Source organism: Eriocheir sinensis, chromosome 61, assembly GCF_024679095.1.
Source record: "Eriocheir sinensis breed Jianghai 21 chromosome 61, ASM2467909v1, whole genome shotgun sequence".
NCBI lineage: Eukaryota > Metazoa > Arthropoda > Malacostraca > Decapoda > Varunidae > Eriocheir > Eriocheir sinensis.
Window position 1 is genome coordinate 10,974,332 of NC_066569.1, and position 20,000 is coordinate 10,994,331.

At 49.0% G+C, this 20,000-nt stretch overlaps 2 protein-coding genes and 1 long non-coding RNA gene across 7 annotated transcripts in view; 2 read left to right on the forward strand and 1 right to left on the reverse strand.

The window, feature by feature from the left end:
- The window catches only part of LOC126986483 (basic proline-rich protein-like), a 4,860-nt gene extending 742 nt beyond the window's left edge, over positions 1–4,118 (forward strand). Inside the window, exons 2-4 of the mRNA XM_050842712.1 lie at positions 408–3,161; positions 3,249–3,386; positions 3,749–4,118. Of these exons, the coding sequence (XP_050698669.1) occupies positions 408–3,161; positions 3,249–3,386; positions 3,749–3,829 (2,973 nt within the window). The 3' untranslated portion in view covers positions 3,830–4,118. The remainder of the gene's footprint in view (positions 1–407; positions 3,162–3,248; positions 3,387–3,748) is intronic.
- Positions 4,119–4,601: 483 nt separating this feature from the next.
- On the forward strand, positions 4,602–7,888 carry LOC126986486 (uncharacterized). Of its 5 annotated transcripts, none has more exons than XR_007739774.1 (2): positions 4,602–7,009; positions 7,070–7,888. It is a non-coding gene; the product is annotated as an uncharacterized LOC126986486 (long non-coding RNA). The 5 variants fall into 5 exon arrangements; XR_007739775.1 differs by having other exon boundaries at positions 7,130–7,888; XR_007739776.1 differs by having other exon boundaries at positions 7,160–7,888.
- Positions 7,889–8,463: 575 nt separating this feature from the next.
- Positions 8,464–17,019, reverse strand: LOC126986484 (POU domain, class 3, transcription factor 2-like). Its single transcript, XM_050842713.1, has 4 exons — positions 15,687–17,019; positions 9,813–9,894; positions 9,495–9,688; positions 8,464–9,149 (listed from the first exon to the last, which is right to left on the reverse strand). The coding sequence occupies exons 1-4, from the start codon at positions 16,396–16,398 to the stop codon at positions 8,665–8,667; spliced, it is 1,473 nt and encodes a 490-aa protein (XP_050698670.1). The 5' UTR covers positions 16,399–17,019; the 3' UTR covers positions 8,464–8,664.
- Between the last annotated feature and the right edge of the window lie 2,981 nt (positions 17,020–20,000).

The following is a 20,000-nucleotide window of genomic DNA, read 5'->3' on the forward strand; positions in this document are numbered from 1 at the left end:
AGAGAGCATAAGGAAAATGTAAGTTTGTTAGCGATTAAACTAACAAAGAACAAGAGTAAGATAAATATGGGAGTTATATTCTAAAAAAAAATAATGTTAGCGTGTAGATTTGCAATGCGTAAAGTCTCTGGAAGTCGCGTGATGCATTTAACACCAAGGGAGTGATCGGGAAGAGTTGTTTTAGGCAAGATTTCCATAAGACTTCCACTGATTTATCAATGTTTATAAAGCCGTTAGTGTGTTATGGACGTTAGGTGACGACGCGGTAAACTCTACGGTCACGGCCAGCCACATTTAACTTACTCCTGCATGAACTACTACTACTACTACTACTTCTACTACTACTACTACTACTACTACTACTACTACTACTACTACTACTACTACTACTACTACTACCATTGCAGCATTTCTGGGTCGCCGTCTGCCTGCTGGGGGTCGTGTGGGGTCTACCAGTGGACCCCCCAGACGCCCCCCCGGACGCCCCCTCTGGACGCCCCAGCAGCAGCACCACCACCAGCACCACCACCTTCCCCAGCATCACCACCCCTGCGCCTAGTGGTGGAGGAGCTGGGCTGGGGGAGGATGGGGGTGCTGGTGACGTCACCCCCAGGGTACTGGACGCCCACCCGGCCCAGCGCCGCAGCCTGATGGGAGACGACAGGCAGGACGTTTTCTATGGGGACCTGGGATCCTTGGGGGCCTCCCCTGGGGGCCCGCCGTCACCCCAGCAAGGGTACAGTGGCCTGCAGGAGTTAGGACCCCTGCCACCACCATCACCACCACCTCACCTCCTGCAGGGCTACAGTGATCCCATTGACCTGGGGCCCCCCTTGCCCCTCCAGCCACACTACGGCGAGCCACAGGGCCACGGCCCCCTGCTGCCACCCCAGCAGGATCTTGGCGCACCCCAGGGTCAAGGCTACAGTGGTCCCTCTGACCAGGGCCACGGCCCGCCACCCCGCCAGCAGCATCATGACCTTGGTGACCAAGGCCCGCCACACCAACAGGGCCATGACCTCCCTCGGGACCACGGGCCACCGCCGCCGCCATTCCAGGACTTTGTTGAACCCCAGGGCCACGGACCACCCAAGCAAGGCTACAGCGGACCCCAGGGCCAGGGACCGCCACCCCAGCAAGGATATGATGGGCCCCAAGTGTCAGGACCACCACCCCAGCAAGACTACGGCGGCCCCCAGGGACAAGGATTCCCCCCGCCACCGTCATTCCAAGACTTTATTGAACCCCAGGGTCACGGATCACCCCAGCAGAGCTACGGTGGACCTCAGGGTCAAGAACCACCGCCCCAGCAAGGATATAACGGGCCCCAAGTGTCAGGACCACCACCCCAGCAAGACTACGGGGGCCCCCAGGGTCAAGGATTCCCCCCGCCACCGTCATTCCAAGACTTTATTGAACCCCAGGGTCACGGGCCACCACCCCAGCAAGGATATGATGGGCCCCAAGTGTCAGGACCACCACCCCAGCAAGACTACGGCGGCCCCCAGGGACAAGGCTTCTCCCCGCCATTGTCATTCCAAGACTTTGGTGAACCCCAGGACCACGGACCGCCCCAGCAGATCTACGGTGAACTTCAGGACCACGGACCATCACCCCAGCAAAGTTACGGTGAACCCCAGGACCAGGGCCAACCACCCCAGCAAGACTACAATGGCCCCCAGGGGCACGGGCCACCACCCCAGCAAGACTACAATGGCCCCCAGGGCCACGGGCCACCACCCCAGCAAGACTACAATGGCCCCCAGGGCCACGGGCCACCACCCCAGCAAGACTACAATGGCCCCCAGGGCCACGAGCAATCACCCCAGCAAGACTACATTGGCCCCCAGGACCACGGGCCATCACCCCAGCAAGACTACAATGGCCCTCAGGACCACGGGCCACCGCCCCAGCAAGACTACAATGACCCCCAGGACCACGGGCCACCACCCCAGCAAGACTACAATGGCCCTCAGGACCACGGGCCACCACCCCAGCAAGACTACAATGGCCCTCAGGACCACGGGCCACCACCCCAGCAAGACTACAATGGCCCTCAGGACCACGGGCCACCACCCCAGCAAGACTACAATGGCCCTCAGGACCACGGGCCACCACCCCAGCAAGACTACAATGGCCCTCAGGACCACGGGCCACCACCCCAGCAAGACTACAATGGCCCTCAGGACCACGGGCCACCACCCCAGCAAGACTACAATGGCCCTCAGGACCATGGGCCACCACCCCAGCAAGACTACAATGGCCCTCAGGACCACGGGCCACCACCCCAGCAAGACTACAATGGCCCTCAGGACCACGGGCCACCACCCCAGCAAGACTACAATGGCCCTCAGGACCACGGGCCACCACCCCAGCAAAACTACAATGGCCCCCAGGACCACGGGCCACCACCCCAGCAAGACTACAATGGCCCTCAGGACCACGGGCCACCACCCCAGCAAGACTACAATGGCCCTCAGGACCACGGGCCACCACCCCAGCAAGACTACAATGGCCCTCAGGACCACGGGCCACCACCCCAGCAAGACTACAATGGCCCTCAGGACCACGGGCCACCACCCCAGCAAAACTACAATGGCCCTCAGGACCACGGGCCACCACCCCAGCAAAACTACAATGGCCCCCAGAGCCACGAGCAATCACCCCAGCAAGACTACATTGGCCCCCAGGACCATGGGCCACCACCCCAGCAAGGTTACGGTGAACCCCAGGGCCAGGGACCACCACTCCAGCAGGGCTATAATGGCCCTGAAGAGGCAGGAGCACCCCAGCAAGGGTACAGTGGCCCCCAGGACCAAGGACTGCCCCCGCCGCCGTCATTCCAGGAATACGTTGGGCCTCAGGACCACGGACCACCGCCCCAGCAAGGCTATGGCGGCCCCCAGGGCCATGGACCACCACCCCAGCAAGAATATGGCGGCCCCCAGGGTCAGGAACCACCTCCCCAGCAATATCCCAGCGGTCCCCATGGTCAGGGACCGCCGCCCCAGGATTACAATGGCCTGGGGAATCAAAACTTTTCCCCACAGCAGAGCTACAACGCCCCCCATCAAGGGCCACCCCCCCAGCAGGGCCACGGTGGGCCTCCTCCCCCGCCGCCAGGCGAGCAACACCCACAACACTACACCAACAACGACGAGGTGAGCCGTGAGTGGAGTGTGTGTGTGTGTGTGTGTGTGTGTGTGTGTGTCACCCGCCTCACCCTGCTTCCCCCCTCCTTCCCCCAGGGCCCCTCGGCGCCGTACAAGTTTACGTACCAAATCACGGACCCCCTGCGCGGCTCCCAGTACGGCCACAGGGGAGAGAGCGATGGCACGAAGGTCACCTGGGACTATTTCGTGAAGACACCACACGGAAATCAGGAGGTGAGTGGTGGTGAGTGTGATGAGTGGTGTTGAAAGGTGATGAAGGAAGGAATGGAATTTAAGTGGTAGTGAGGGATGCTAGTTTTAGTGGTGGTGAGTGGTGATGAGTGGTGGTGATGAGTGGTGGTGATGAGTGGTGGTGAAGTGGTGTTGAGAGGTGGTGGTGATGATCGTAATAATGATGGTGATATACTCCTCCTCCTCCTCCTACTACTACTACTACTACTACTACTACTACTACTACTACTACTACTACTACTACTACTACTACTACTACTACTACTACTACTACTACTACTACTACTACTACTACTACTACTACTACTACTACTACTACTACTACTACTTTTTATATATTGCAGGTCGCACAAAGCAAGTCTGAACACGTCAACTCCAGTGGTGGTGGTGGTGGTGGTGACCTGACCGGATACTCAACCAAGTAACTTCTTCAACACCAATAGCAGTAGTAGAAGTAGTAGTAGTAGTAGTAGTTTGATATTATTTATAGTATGTGTTGTTGTTGTTGTTGTTCTTGTTATTACTATTATTATTATTGTTATTGTTATTTTTTCAAGGATGTAATTTTTATTTCCTACTGTGTGTGTGTGTGTGTGTGTGTGTGTGTGTGTGTGTGTGTGTGTGTGTGTGTGTGTGTGTGTGTGTATGTACGTATTTAGTTTGCATACAAGAAAAAAGCATAAAAAAACACCAATAAATAAAAGATGACGATTATTACAGCATTTCTTTATTTTCTTCACTAATACATATAATATTTTTTTCATACAAGAGTTTAACATGGACACTCGTATATAAAAAAGTGGTCTGAGGAAGCATCAGTTAACAACAAATAACATATAAAAGAAATTAGCAAAAAGCAGTCTCGAGGTTATCATAAACGTGTATATTGTATAGCAAGAAACCTAAAGCTCGTATCCATATTCTTATACATTTCGGGGTCCAGACACGCACATATTTGACAAGGCTTTCGTAGGGGTTGTGAGGGGCATTTCCAGGCGTGGTAATGTGACCTTTCTTCTGTACCGTGAACCTAAGAAACACATTTGATAAGGCTTTCGTAGGAGTTGCGGGCATTTCCAAGGGTAGTTTTGTGACCCTGGTGGTAGTGTGACCCCCTTCTGTATACTGTGAACCTAAGAAACACACATTTAATAATTTTTTCGTAGGGTTTGTGAGAGGGATTTCTAGGGGTAGGCCCTGGTGGTAGTGTGACCCTTCTTCTGTACCATAAACCTAAGAAACACTCACTTGACAAGGCTTTCGCGAGAGTTTCAGGCATTTCGAGGGGTAGTTTTATGGCCCTGGTGGTAGTGTGACCTTATATCTGTACCATGAACTTAAAAAAACGCACATTTGACAAGGCTTTCGCAGGGGTAGTTTTATGACCCGAGTGGTAGTTTGACACTTCTTCTGTACCATAAACCTAAGAAACACACACTTGACAAGGCTTTCGTAGGAATTTCGGGCATTTCCAGGGGTAGTTTTATGAGTGTGGTGGTAGTGTGACCCTTCTTCTGTATCATGAGTCTAAGAAACGCTTATTTGACAAGGCTTTCCCTATGAAAACCCGGTTAATCCTCTCTGTGACCTTAGGAAATAGTGGTTCAAGAAGTTGCTGGGATTTTCATGGACAGTTTTATGATCCCAGAGATAATTTGACACGACTTCTGCACTTTGAACGGGAAAATGACCCATGAAAACCCAGTTAATCCTCTCTGTGGCCGTGGGAAATAGTCGTATAATGGGATCCCGAGACGTTTAAGAATATGAAAAAGTAAATCCGTTTTGGCGAAATTCACATACACAAAAAAATAGTGAAAAAAACAAAAGCTGGCGGCGATGCGAAAGCTAATACGTATCACTATTAACCTCATCATCATCATCATCATCATCATTGTCATTATTATTAATGAAGAAAGACTTAGTTATGTAGCTAATACTTGTCGGTGTGAAGTAGGAAGGTATTATTGTCATTATTGTTATTATTATTATTGTTATTATTATTATGAGTGAGAGGAAGATATGAAGAGGTGAGGGAATAAGAAAGGAAGGAAGGAAGGAAGGAAGGAAGGAAGGAAGGAAGGAAAAGAACGAGTATTATATTATTATTTGGTAAGATGGAAGGAAGGAAAGAAGAAAAGAAATAAAGAATGAAGGAAGAAAGGAAGGAAGAAAGAAACGAAAGAAAAAGGGAAGGAAGGATGAAAGTAAAGAAAAAATAATAAAAAAGATAGGAGAGAAATGAAGAAAGAAAAAGAAAGAAAGGAAAATCGTTCAGCTGAGTATTCGCATGAATTATTACAGAGAAAAACAAGAGAGGAAAATAAAAGGAAATGAAAGAATGAGGAAAAAAAGAAAATCAAAGGAAAGTAAAAGAAACAAACAGAAAAGAAGAAAAGAACGAACGAAAGAAAAACATAGAAAAAAAGGAAGGAAAAATATATATATAAAAAATAGAAAAATAAAAATGAAAATGAAAAAAAAGGAAAAAGAAGAAAACAAAACCAAAAAGGATAAAAAAGCAGAAAAAGGAAAAAATGAAGGAAAACAAGAAAAAAAAACAAAGAAAAGAGGAAAAAAACATTAAAAGTGAGAGAATATAGGAGAAAAATTGATTGGGGGAAGGGGGCGGGACCTATTCGCCTAGCTATCGTGAACGGGGTATGGAAGAAAATTTGTTGTGAAAGCGAAAAAATAAATAAAGAAAAAGAAAAAAAAGGAAATAAAACAATGGAAGTGAAAGAAATTAGAAGAAAATATGATAGGAGGAAGGGGCGGGACCTATTCGCCTAGCTATCGTGAACCGGGTATAGAAGAAAAATTGTAGTGAAAGCGAAAAAATAAAGAAAGAAAAAGAAAAAAGGAAAAAAACAATAAAAGTGAAAGAAATAGAAGAAAAAATGATTGGGGAAAGGGGGCGGGACCTATTCGCCTAGTTATCGTGAACGGGGGTATGGAAGAAAAATTGAAGAGAAAGAAAAGGAAAGAAAAAAAAAAGAAAAAAAAAGAAAGAAAATTACAAAATCGAGTATTCTAAATAATATTATGGCACAAGCTTCACATCTAACACAATCAAATTAAATAAAAACACAATAAAACAGACAAAACAAACATCAACACATATTTCCCAAAGTCTTTTCTCGTCACTACGAACACAATCTTGCAACGGAGGCGTAAGATTAACAATAATAATATCCGACTATACTCCGTTCACGATAACTAGGCGAATAAGCCCCGCCCCCTCCCCCAATCAACGCATCCCATTGGCTAGCTCACGGATAAGCCATGCCTACCCCCGTCTTAGGCTGCGTGTGATTGGTGGATGCTGGGAAAGGGCTAAATCTTATTGGTGGATTCTGGGAAAGGTTGAATCTTATTGGTGGATGCTGGGAAGAGTTGAATCTTATTGGTGGATGCTGGGGAAGGTTGAATCTCACTGGTGGATGCTGGGAAGGGTTGAATCTTATTGGTGGATGCTGGGAAGGGTTGAATCTTATTGGTGGATGCTGGGAAGGGTTGAATCTTATTGGTGGATACTGGGAAAGGTTGAATCTTATTGGTGGATGCTGGGAAGGGTTGAATCTTATTGGTGGATGCTGGGAAGGGTTAAATCTTATTGGTGGATGCTGGGATGGGTTGAATCTTATTGGTGGATGCTGGGAAAGGTTGACTCTTATTGGTGGATGCTGGGAAGGGTTAAATCTCACTGATGGATGCTGGGAAAGGTTGAATCTTATTGGTGGATGCTGGGGAAGGTTGAATCTTATTGGTGGATGCTGGGAAGGGTTAAATCTCACTAATGGATGCTGGAAAGGGTTGAATCTCACTGGTGGATGCTGAGAAGGGTTGACTCTTATTGGTGGATGCTGGGAAGGGTTGAATCTCACTGGTGGATGCTGGGAAGGGTTGAATCTTATTGATGGATGCTGGGAAAGATGTCGTATTATTATTATAAAAGAGGACGAGTCCATTACAGCCCCGGGGGAGTCCACTACGGTTGATTCTGTGCTAGTGGGCGGGGCTTACTGGCGGAGATATCGTGAACAGGGTATGATAGGCTAGACTAAGATAGGTTTACGAAAATAATAATAATAATAAAAAGAAAGGCAACGACATTCTCCATATTAGACTATAATCTTAATTCTATTTTTAATCGTCTTGAGAATGGTCCAGGTTAATTGTCTCGAGGAGGTGAAGAAGAGGAGGAGGAGGAGGAGGAGGAGGAGGAAGGACTGACGGACTGACTGACTGATTTCTTTTCTATTAAGGCACTTTACTTATAATACTTACAAACATACATACATACATACATACGTACGTAGGCCTACATACATACATACAAACATACATAGACCTATTTTTTCTGTTTTTTCTTGCTAATAAACTGATTTTTTTTTCCGTATCTCATTCTCGTATATACCAATTCTCTCTCTCTCTCTCTCTCTCTCTCTCTCTCTCTCTCTCTCTCTCTCTCTCTCTCTCTCTCCCCGTCAGTAGTGTTGGTACTCGTGGTAGGCGTCAGTAGTGCCACCCTCCCCGACAGGCTGGTAAGGTTCCCCGTCAAACAGCGCCTCCAAAACACTACTATAGTCAAGGGCCCCCTGTGCCTCCCCCAGGGTACCGTGTGGCTCCAGGGGGTACTGCTGCAGGTAGTTCTGGTCCCCTAGGGTGCTCGGGTCGGCCACTGAGGGGTACACCAGGCCGGGGTCGTCGTCTCCTGCCACGGGGACTTGAGGTGGTAAGGGGTCGTAGTCGTGGGACGGGAAGGTGGTCGTCGGGACATCGAAATCCTGAAGAGCGTGTTGTGAGAGGTCGTCCAAGGGGTGGTGCTGTGAGGGGTGCGGGGTGATTTTTGGCTGGGGTGGAGGTGGTGGTGGTGGTCCGGGGTGGAATTTGGGGTGCGGGGTCGTCTGGGGGGGTGGGTCGTAGCCCGCCGCCCCGCCCACCACGTCGTACCCTGCCCCGTCGTCGCAGCAGAGGACTTGTGTCGAGGACGAGGCACCGGGGTCAGGGGGGGCGGAGGGGGGCACTGGGGGGCCTGGGGGAGGGGCGGGGAGTAGGCTCTGACCCCCAGCTAGTATTCCCTGGGGGATTGGTGGCAGCGGCGGCGGTGGTGGTGGCGGCGGTGGTGGAGGGGGTAGGGCAGGGGCGGGAAGGGGGGGGTTGTGCTGATGGGGGTGGTGCTGGGTGCTGTGCTGAGCTTCGTAGGCGCGCGCGTCCTCCTGCAGGCGCGCTGACTTCATCGCGCGAAGCTCCTGAGTTAACTTAAAAAAGAAGGCAGAGTGATGAACGAGGAATCCTTGCTTTCCTTTGGGCCCGCCGCCGCCGCCGCCGCCGCCGCCGCCGCCGCCTGATGATGGTGGTGGTGGTGGTGGCGGACGCTGTTCATGTTGGCGTCCCGTTTCTCCGGCAGAAAATCCTCCGTCTTCACCTCCGGCAGGTACTCGTAGGGCTTGAGCTGGCCATTCCCGAAGTCCCGCATCCCCGCCGGCGCCTGGAACTCCCCCGCCCGCATCTGGCCGATCGGGTTGGGAAAAAGGGACTCGTTGATCCCCATGGGCTGGGAGAGCATCGGGTAGCTGTAACCCGGGTTGTGGTTGGCGGAGAACGGGTACGAGGCGGGCCCCAGCAGGTTGAGGTGCGTCGTGTCGTACGAGGAAGAGTAGCTCCACGCGTCGCCCGAGTTGAAGGGCGAGAGCGTGTTCAGGGAGTTGAAGGACCCGCCCAGCCCGCTGCCCATCCCGCCTGCAGGAGGGAGAGGACGTTAGGAGAGGGATGGAGAGAGAGAGAGGAAGAGGGAGAGAAACAGCTGGTTGGAGGAAGGGAGAGCTTTAGGAAACGGAGGAAGAGGGAGAAGGGAGGAAATAAGGGAGAGGGAGTTTGGAATAAGCATATAGTTTTTCTCCTCCTCCTCCTCCTACTACTACTACTACTTCTATTCCTTCTCCTACTTCTATATACTAACTAATGTTCCTTATACTAACTAAAGGGCATACAATTCTTCTTTTTTCCTCCTCCTTCTCCTCCTCCTTATACTACTACTCCTACTACTGTTACTCCTCCTCCTCCTCCTCCTCCTCCCGTACTCACCCGGGGGCATGTAGTTCTTCCTGGGGGGCTCTCGCTTACGCCACTTCGCTCGCCTGTTCTGAAACCACACTTGCACGCGAGACTCCGAGAGGGACAACTTCACCGCCAACTCCTCCCGCGCGAACACGTCGGGGTACGGCGCGCGCTCGAAGGCTCGCTCAAGCTCCTCCAACTGATAGGCGGTGAAGGTGGTCCTGTAGGAGGCGTAGGAGGCGTTGAGTAGGATAGAAGGATGGAGAGGGTGGAGGATGTTGATATATGGAGTGTCAATGGGTCAAGGGAGGATCGAAGCTTATAAATGGAGAGTTCAATGCTCACCTGGTCTTCTTTTTCTTCACCCCCGGAGTATCGGAAGCCTTCTTGGACTTGGAATCGGATTTCTTGGTGGACGAAGACTCTCCTGTAATAATGATAATGATAATAATGATAATAATAATGATGATAACAATAATGATGATAATGACAGTAATGACATGAGAGTTTAAATATTGCTCCTACTACCATTGTTACTACTACTACTACTACTACTACTACTACTACTACTACTACTACTTATATCTTTCCGCAGACAAGTTTTCGTTAAGCCATGAAGAAAAAACAATAGGCCTATGAAGTCAGCCAGTATATGTCTAACCCTTTGAGACAGCCTAATAAGGGAACTACCAGGTTTAAACGTAAGTAGCACATTGTTTAATTCAGCTTATATTTAGATCAGTACGATAGATAGATAGATAGGTAGGTAGAGATAGATAGTTCATTATTATAATTATTTTTGCAATTGTTATTATTCATGGCAATATTTCTTTTGTTAAGTAGAAGCTACATAATAGTTTAACTCGATGTTGTGTACGATAGCTGTCCCCTTGTACGGAGCTGTCCCTTTGTACGGAGCTGTCCCCTTGTACATAGCTGTCCCCTTGTACGTAGCTGTCCCCTTGTACGGAGCTGTCCCCTTGTACGTAGCTGTCCCCTTGTACGGAGGTATCCCCTTGTACGGAGGTATCCCCTTGTACGGAGCTGTCCCCTTGTATGTAGCTGTTCCCTTGTACGTAGCTGTCCCCTTGTACGGAGTTGTCCTCGAGAAAACTGCGAATGCTCAGAAGCGAATGTTTACAAAAAAATACTTCTTGGTAAGCAAAGCTGTACGTAGGTGTCCCCCGATATAACATGGCTGCCGATTTACGGGAGAGACTGGCAAGGATTAGGGATGAAATATGACCTTAATAGTATCTCCACCCGAAACTGACCTCTCTTTTGGCCACTCTTTACTTCTGTCTATTATGGGAATGGTGAGTAGCGGGCTTTTTTTTCCTCTGCACTCTTTTTGTTGCCCTTGAGCCGTCTCCTTTGTTGTAAAAAAAAAAAAAATTGTTGAGTGGACATTACCCACCAAGCCCTACAAGCAGCCGAAGGAGAGGGTTCAAGATAGCGGGAGGGTCAATAAATTCCTAGTGTCAATTTTACTATTACTACTACTACTACTACTACTACTACTACTACTACTACTACTAGTAATAATAATAATAATAATAATAATAATAATAATAATAATAATAATAATAATAATAAAAATGGTTTCGTTTTAATCTGTCCGCTGCGATTGGTACGGATTTGTTTTTTACCGGTATAGCCTGGTAACATTATAGTTGGTGGATAGTGGAGTGTTTCCCCATGTGGTTGGTGTGTGCTGGATCCCCTCACTGGTAGCCTGGTAACATTATAGTCCCAGGTCTTTCTCTGCCTCTGTGGTGGATAGTGGAGTGTTTCCCATGTGGTATTGGTGTGCTGGATATCCCTTCACTGGTAGCCTGGTAACATACACTCCCAGGTCTTTCTCTGCCTCTGTGGTGGATAGTGGAGTGTTTCCCATGTGGTATTGGTGTGCTGGATATCCCTTCACTGGTAGCCTGGTAACATACACTCCCAGGTCCTTCTCTGCCTCTGTGGTGGATAGTGGAGTGTTTCCCATGTGGTATTGGTGTGCTGGATATCCCTTCACTGGTAGCCTGGTAACATTATAGTCCCAGGTCTTTCTCTGCCTCTGTGGTGGATAGTGGAGTGTTTCCCATGTGGTATTGGTGTGCTGGATATCCCTTCACTGGTAGCCTGGTAAAATTATATAGTCCCAGGTCTTTCTCTGCCTCTGTGGTGGATAGTGGAGTGTTTCCCATGTGGTATTGGTGTGCCGGATATCCCCTCCCAAGGTGCAGGACTTTACGTTTTTTCTTCAATGACTTGTATAGCAGACACTTTTTGTTCCACTCCTGTAGCTTGGTGAGGTCTTCTGGTAGGAAATCCGCAGTCATGGGGTTAAGCAAGAGGAATGTCGTCGAACAATTCCCTAATGTGGTAGTTTTGAGCGTACGGTATAATTATGAGGTGCTCAATTCCGTTCAGAAATGCCCTGTGAGGAGGAAACGAACCCTAACCACCCATATAAAAGAATGCAATCTGCCCCATGCAATCAATCATCATAATTATGCTCAACAAGATAGTTTTGTTTTGAAGATACCAAGATGTTATTTCCCGTAAATTTACTCCTGATTCACTGCATGAAGGCTATTTATTGGCTCTTCACTTTATTTATTACACATTAGAGCGCTGTACTGGATTCATAAATGTTTTTCCTATGAAAGAATAAAACAATTAATATGCCCGACTTTGGTTTCTGGAGCTTGAAGAGTTAGCCTACTACTATTACTGCTACTACTACTACTACTTATATCTTCATTTCTAAAGGTCAAAGAGAGGGTCAATCGGGTTCTAATGAGTGTTTCTTTAGGGTTCACGGTATACAGAAGAAGCGTCAAATTATCACCAGGGTCTTAAAACTACTCCTGGAAATGCCCCAAACTTCTATATACGAAAGCTTGTTATATGTATGAACATGGGCCAGGAAATCTCTCGGCCACCTCTTTTGATTTTTTTTTTTTTTTTTAGGAGCAGCGAGTAGCGTTTTTTTTTATTTTTTATTATCGTTTCCTTTTCTGTGTGCCCTTGAGCTGTCTCCTTTGTTGTAAAAAAAAAAAAACCCCGGCCCATAGCACTGTTTTGGTCCCGCGGTCACTACAGGTAAATTCAGTGACGCCGCGCTCAGAACCAAGGTGTGAGGCAGAGAAGTCAAGTCTGTTTATATTTTGTGATTTTCTCCATTATTAGGCCGCCGCGATCCTCAAAGTCTAAGGTGAGGTGTTTTTAAGTTCCTTGTTGCCATGTGTTATCAATATTTGTGTGGTTAATGCCTTTGTCATTATTACGTACTATGTTATATGATTAGGAGGTCAGCAAGTGTGTGACAAAAGCCGACCCATATCGTATACTCGTGAAATACATGTTGATGATAAAAAAAGAACATATTTGCGCTATTAAAACAGTGACAGGTTGAGATACGTGCATGGTGAGGCAAGTTTAAGTTTGTGAATAAGGTATAGCGCCTGTCCTCGGTGCTCATCTCCGTCACACTGTTCCTTGAGCCTGTCCTCGGTGCTCATCTCCGTCACACTGTTCCTTGAGCCTGTCCTCGGTGCTCATCTCCGTCACACTTTTACATGGTGAGCAAGTTTAAGTTTGTGAATACTGTATAGCGCCTGTCCTCGGTGCTCATCTCCGTCACACTTTTACGTGGTCAACAAGTTTAAGTTTGTGAATACGGTATAGCGCCTGTCCTCGGTGCTCATCTCCGTCACACTTTTACGTGGTGAGGCAAGTGTAAGTTTGTGAATACGGTATAGCGCCTGTCCTCAGTGCTCATCTCCGTTACACTTTTACATGGTGAGCAAGTTTAAGTTTGTGAATACGGTATAGCGCCTGTCCTCGGTGCTCATCTCCGTCACACTTTTACGTGGTGAGGCAAGTTTAAGTTTGTGAATACTGTATAGCGCCTGTCCTCGGTGCTCATCTCCGTCACACTGTCCCTTGAGCCTGTGGTGGTAATTAAGACCCCATGCAGAGTGACACCCGGGTTACAAGTGTTCCTCCCCCAGGTGTCCCCAAGTGTACATATTTATACCAAGGTTGCCAGATTGCCGTACTCAGTTTCTCATCTTTCCCGATTTCCTGGGCCACAATAACGATATTTATTTGTATAGTTATCGTTGAAATGGTTTATTATTCCTGTTTCCTGGTGATATTTGTGGAGGTGAAGCTGGTAAATGTTATGCTCCGAGTACGATAATCTAGCAACGGTGATTTATACTCCAGTTACAAAGGGAGGATGAACAGCTGGAGCCATATTCTCAAACCATTCGGCGCCCCATTTGACACAGTTTTCGTAGGAGTTTTGGCCTTCTCCAGGGGTACTTTTATGACCCTGGTGGTACTTTGATCATTTTCTGTACCTTGAACCTAAAAGAACACTCATTAGAACGCAATCAATATCATTTCTGGCCCTTGGAATTAGTTTATGAGCACGACGATTCGAACCAAGGCCCGCAGATTCATGGTAGGGACGGTAACCACTGCGCCACGGAGGACATGTAAGGCGGGCCAGGACACATATTTGACACAGTTTTCGTAGGAGTTTTGGCCTTCTCCAGGGGTACTTTTATGACCCTGGTGGTACTTTGATCATTTTATGTACCTTGAACCTAAAAGAACACTCATTAGAACGCAATCTGTATCCTTTCTGGCCCTTGGAAGTAGTTTGTGTGCACGACGATTCGAACCAAGGCCCGCAGATTCGTGGTAGGGACGGTAACCACTGCGCCGCGGAGGACATGTTAGGCTATTCACTTATTCAATCTATTTTCTCTTATAATAATACCATCGGAAATATAACTAGTGACATATTAGGCTATTCACATATTCAATCTATTTTCTCATATAATAATAGCATCGGCAATATGAATAGCGACATATTAGGCTATTCGTATATTTAATCTATTTTCTCTTGTAATAATACCATCGCAAATATAACTAGTGACATATTAGGCTATTCACACATTCAATCTTTTTCTCTCATAATAAATAGTGACATATTAGGCTATTCACATATTTGATTATTTATATTAGGCTATTCACATATTTGAATATTTTTTTTGTCATAATAATATATCGTTCGGCGCAAATAAATCTTAGTTGGTTAGTTAGTATATTTATTACCAAAAGACCGAACACCTTCCTTATTAAACATAAAATAGACTAATATCATTTAACGGGGAAGGGAGAGCTTGTAATGGCGTGAGGAGAGGCGAGAAGGGACTTATATACACGCAATTGCTATATAGTTAGTCATTTAATTAGTTTATTAAGAAAGGAAGCTTATTTAAACGGAATATACGTTAATATCTTTCATGAAATCGGGTCGCTCAGGAATGGGCAAGGTAGGGAGAGCTTGTACCGGCGTGAGGAGAGGCGAGAAGGGACTTATATACACGCAATTGCTATATAGTTAGTCAGTTAATTTTTTTTATTAAGAAAGAAACGGAATATACGTTAATATCTTTCATGTCAGTTAATTAGTTTATTAAGAAAGGAAGTTTATTTAAACGGAATATACGTTAATATCTTTCATTAAATCCAGTCGCTCAGGAATGGGCAAGGTAGCGAGAGCTTGTGACACGGGGAGAAGGGACTTGTAGGTATATACACAATTGCTGTCGCTAATTTGTTGATAAAAGCTTATTTAAACGGAATATCATCTTTTAATCATTTTATTGCCACATTTTTAGTACTGAATTTACCTCTAGTGACCGCGGGACCAAAACAGTGCCATGGGCCGTATTACACACATTTGACACACATTTGACAAGGCTTTCGTAGAGGTTAATTTGGGGCATTTCCAGGAGTAGTTTTATGACTGTCAGGGCCAAGTTAACAGAGCCCAAAGATGATTTATTTTTCCGATGGTATAATTGTAAGAGAAAAAAATACTGAATATGTGGATCGCCTACTCTATGGTCCCGAGAACTTGGTCCGACATATTATATTCGTTAAAAGAGGCCAGAGACATGATATACTTTTTTGCGATGGTAGGTCCATTATTATGAGGGAGAAAAAACATTAAACGACTGCGATTATAAATAACGTCGGTTGATCTCTCCCGCGACGAGCCCGGCGCCGCGCGTGTGACGAGAGATTTAGCTAAACATGCATCTTCCTGGAACGGTGATTTTAATGCAGCGGTGTTTCCGCCTGCCACTGCCTTACCTGTGTGTGTGTGTGTGTGTGTGTCACCTAAGCTCCCCTCCTTACCTGGCGTGCCCGCGGCTGCCTGCTGCTGCTGCTGCTGCTGTGTGCCCGGCGGCGTGGCGGGCGCGGGGCAGGTGTAGCCGCCGCCGTCGTCCAGCTTCCGCTTCTCGCCGACGTTCGGGGCGGGCATGGGGGACTCCAGGGTGTTGGCGTGGGCGTGGGCGTGGGCGGCGGGCGCTGCGGACACGTGGGCGTGGCTGTTGTGCACGTGGGCGTGAGGGTGGGCGTGGGCGTGGGCGTGGTGGGGACTGTGGCCGCCAAGCGTGGTGAGGGAGTGGGCCTGCGGGGCGTTGTAGTGTGCGGGCGTGGGCGTGTTGGTGGTGGCGGGGGCGTGTGAGTGTGGCGAGGCCTGCTGCTGTTGCTGCTGCTGTTGCTGCTGTTGTTGTTGTTGTTGTTGCTGTTGCTGTTGCTGCTGCTGCTGCTGCTGCTGCTGCAGGGTGCCGGCGGGGTCGTGCTGGTAGTCGCGCCCCGTGCCGGGGCCGGCGGGGGCCAGGGGGGCCGCCAGGGGGGTGCGGGCCATGATCAGCTCACCTGGCAGCCCCAACATCACCTGGATGCTGTGGAATGTGCCGCCCCCCGCACCGCCGCCGCCGCCCCCCGCGGCCTCCACGCCTTGGCCAACGCCCGAGGCCACGCTGTTCACGCCGCCCCCGCCGCCGCCGCCGCCCACCCCCTTGGCCACGGCGGGGGGGGCGGGGTTGGGCTGGCCGTTCATCCCGACCTGGTAATGAGCCAATTAGTGGCGGCGACCTGGCGGCCGCGGCGGCGGCGGCGGCCCGGCGGCAGGGCGCGCGGCGGCAGAGTCCCGGACGACAGGGCAGGGCGGGCAGGGCAGGGCGGCAGCGGCAGGGCCTCGGCGTGGCGGCGCTAACTACCGCCAATGGGTTCAATTGGGCGGCGCGCGGCGCTGATCCGCCGCCGCAGCCCGCGGGAACAATGGCCGCTAATCAGCCGCCGCAGCTTTCCGCGCAACGCTCCCAATTCGGCGCCGCGCCGCTAACAGCCTCAATTGGCCTCCGGCTTCCACTAATTTAGCGAGGAAGGCAAAGCGCTCACAGGACTTGATCAAATCTAACCACCAACTTTTCTTTATATACGCCAATTATCCTCGTTAGGCGTGCCTCGCCCCGCCCCCGCCGCCGCCGGCCAATGGTGCGGCGCCCCGGGGCACTGGTGCCACGCCAGGGCTGCCGCGCCGGCCAATGGCTGCCTGAGGGCGGCAGCGGGGCCCGGCCAACCAGCGGCGGCCCTCGCCCGGCCACCAATGGGCCGCGGCACCCTGACGTCACCACGGCACCCCTCGTGCACCCCCCACCCTTCACCACCACCACCAGGAGGAGGCGGCGGCGGCTCCTCTCTCACGGCTGTGTGCTTGTTGCTTTATGCCACCCCCCCCCCCCCCCCGTGTGTGTGTGTGTGTGTGTGTGTGTGTGTGTGTGTGTGTGCGGGTGGTGGTGGTGATGGTGGCGGTGGGTGTGTACGGGGAGACAGGCCGGCCCCCCCCCCTGCCCGCCCCCTGCTGGGCACCGTCATTATCTTGTTAAAGTGGCATTACTAGGCTATTGTGCCTCACCCTGCCACCCTGCCGCCTTCACCCTGCCACCCTGTCCTACTCGTCTTGGCTATAGCGACTACTAACTTAGCCATACTCTTTCTTACTCACCCTGCAGATTCACCCTTGTCACCCTAAGTCACCCTGTCTCACCCTACCTCACCCTGTCTTACTTGTCCTAGCTACAACGACTACGACCTTAGCTTGAGGATAACTCTTCTTAGTCACCCTGCCGATTCACCCTTGTCACTTTATCCTTCACCCTAAGTCACCCTGTTTCACCCTGCCTCTCACCCTTTTTCAGAAGCTATCCTCACCCTGCTTAGGCCTATCTTTTATCCTAATCTCTCTTTCGTAACCTCGTAACCTCAAATATTTCTCTCTCTCTCTCTCTCTCTCTCTCTCTCTCTCTCTCTCTCTCTCTCTCTCTCTCTCTCTCTCTCTCTCTCTCTCTCTCTCTCTCTCTCTCTCCACTATAGCATCTTCACTTCCTTCATCTCCTCCTCCTCCACCTCCTCTTCCACCTTCTCCTCCACCTCCTCCTCCACCTCCACACTGTCATTATCCGTCACTCACCATCACCACCACCACCACCACCACCACCACCACTCCTCCGCATTCCTTTTCCCTCCCTCAACACCACTACTATCATCACCACCACCACCACCACCATTTCCGTTTCTTATGCCATCACCACCACCACAGCTTCATCACCTCACCACCATTCAACACCACTTCAACACCACAACTGCTACACCACCACCACCACCATCACCACCACCACCGCCACTTGGTTGACCATTTAGTCCGCTTAACAAGGATCGTGAGAAGGGAATTAGTGGTGATCTTATGAATGAGTGTGTGTGTGTGTGTGTGTGTGTGTGTGTGTGTGTGTGTTTTAGAAGGTGTGTGAGAGAGAGATAGAGATAAAAAGTTATATAACGAATAAATTGGAAAAGAGAAAGATGAACATAGAAGAAGAAGAAGAAGAAGAAGAAGAAGGTTTGTAAAAGTGAATGAAAAAAATAGAATAATGGAAACGAAGGAAAAAAGGAAGATGAAGAAGAAGAAGAAGAAGAAGGAGAAGAATGGAAGAAAGGAAGGAAGGAAGGAAGAAAAGAAATAGACAAAAACATTGCAATAAAAGGTTCCAAGAAAAACGTGTGTGTGTGTGTGTGTGTGTGTGTGTGTGTGTGTGTGTGTCATATCCTGGTTAGTCAAGTCGAATTTTTATAGAAGAAGAAGAAGAAGAAGAAGAGAGAGAGAGAGAGAGAGAGAGAGAGAGAGAGAGAGAGAGAGAGAGAGCACACAGCTGGCCTTACTAACATCTCTCCCCCCTCGCACCCTCATCTCTCTCTCTCTCTCTCTCTCTCTCTCTCTCTCTCTCTCTCTCTCTCTCTCTCTCTCTCATTTTGAACGCGTTGATTATTCACTTAACGTTTATGTGTGTGTGTGTGTGTGTGTGTGTTGAATAACCTTATGTACGTAACTGCTAATAATGTTTGTTTGTGTGTTTGTATGTGTGTGTGTGTGTGTGTGTGTGTGTGTCCGAGTGTATATGAATGAAAGACTAGTGCATGTGTGTGTGTGTGTGTGTGTGTGTGTGTGTGTGTGTGTGTGTGTGTACATGCGGGCGGCCGTGTGTACGTCTATGGGGGTCACGTGACTTGTCTGGGAACGCAATATTAAAAACTGATTAGTGGTCACGTGATCTATGGAAGAGAGGGAGGGAGGGAGGGAGGGAAGGAGCGAGAGAGGGAGTGAAGAGGGGACAAGATGAGGGAAAGTAGGGGAGGAAGGAAGGGGAAGAAGAGGGCATGGAGGGCTGAAAAGGGGAGGAGGAAACATGGAAACATGGAAATGCCGTCAACATAAAGTCTATTGGCTCATTATACGAGGTTGTCCGCTCTGTGATTTAACCTGCTGGACAGCCGTTTAATGCCGCAGAGCAGATGAAAGCGTTTCGGTATTCAATTTACTCCTGACTCAACGAAATGACGGTCGATTCGCGTTTTTGAAGGAGTTGATGGTATTTGCATTTACTACTTCTGAGGGAATTAGATTAAGATTGTTCCAGTGGCGGGTGACTCGGTCTGAGAAGAAACTCTTGCCAATGTCAGTACTGCAACGCCTCAACTGAATGGGTAAACCGTAATTTCTATTCGCGAGTTGGTTTGTAGCGCAAATAACTTGGAGTGATCGACGTTATTGAACTTTTTCAGGTACATGAGGGCTTAAATCATATCCCCTCGTAGGCGTCTTTTCTCCAGTGTAAAGAGATTGAGTCGCTTGAGTCGTTCCTCGTACGGTTGAGACTTTCTAAGGCTGGAATCATCTTCGTGGCGCGTCGTCGAACCCTTTCCAGTAATTCAATGTCCTTTCTGTAGTAATAGTAGTAGTAGTAGTAGTAGTAGTAGTAGTAGTAGTAATAGTAGTAGTAGTAGTAGTAGTAGTAGTAGTGGTAGTAGGAAGAGAAGGAGGAGGAGGAGGAGGAGGAGGGTATAAATTTTGGGAGTATAAATTTGGGGAGACGGTGGGCGCGTGGTAAGCGTGCGGGCGTGGTTCGAGGTTCGAGTCCCACTGAAACACGCTAATTTTTCAAACCATCGCCAGGTTTAAGAAGATTACTCATATGCTTCTAAGACCTTCAGTCAACTCTAACTTCAGCGACTTCGGCCAGGAGGAGCATCGGGGGCAGAATGGGCCTGGCAAGAGTCATATATATGGGTAGCCACTATAAATTTAATTCGCCTGCGCCACTACCG

Coding starts and splice junctions, on each gene's coding strand:
- LOC126986484 (XM_050842713.1), bottom strand. CDS start 16,398: ATGAACGGCCAGCCCAACCCCGCCCCCCCCGCCGTGGCCAAGGGGGTG. Junction 9,895..15,686: donor GGCAGCCGCGGGCACGCCAG/GTAAGGAGGGGA, acceptor TCATTATTACAG/GAGAGTCTTCGTCCACCAAG. Junction 9,150..9,494: donor GAAGAACTACATGCCCCCGG/GTGAGTACGGGA, acceptor TCCCTCCTGCAG/GCGGGATGGGCAGCGGGCTG.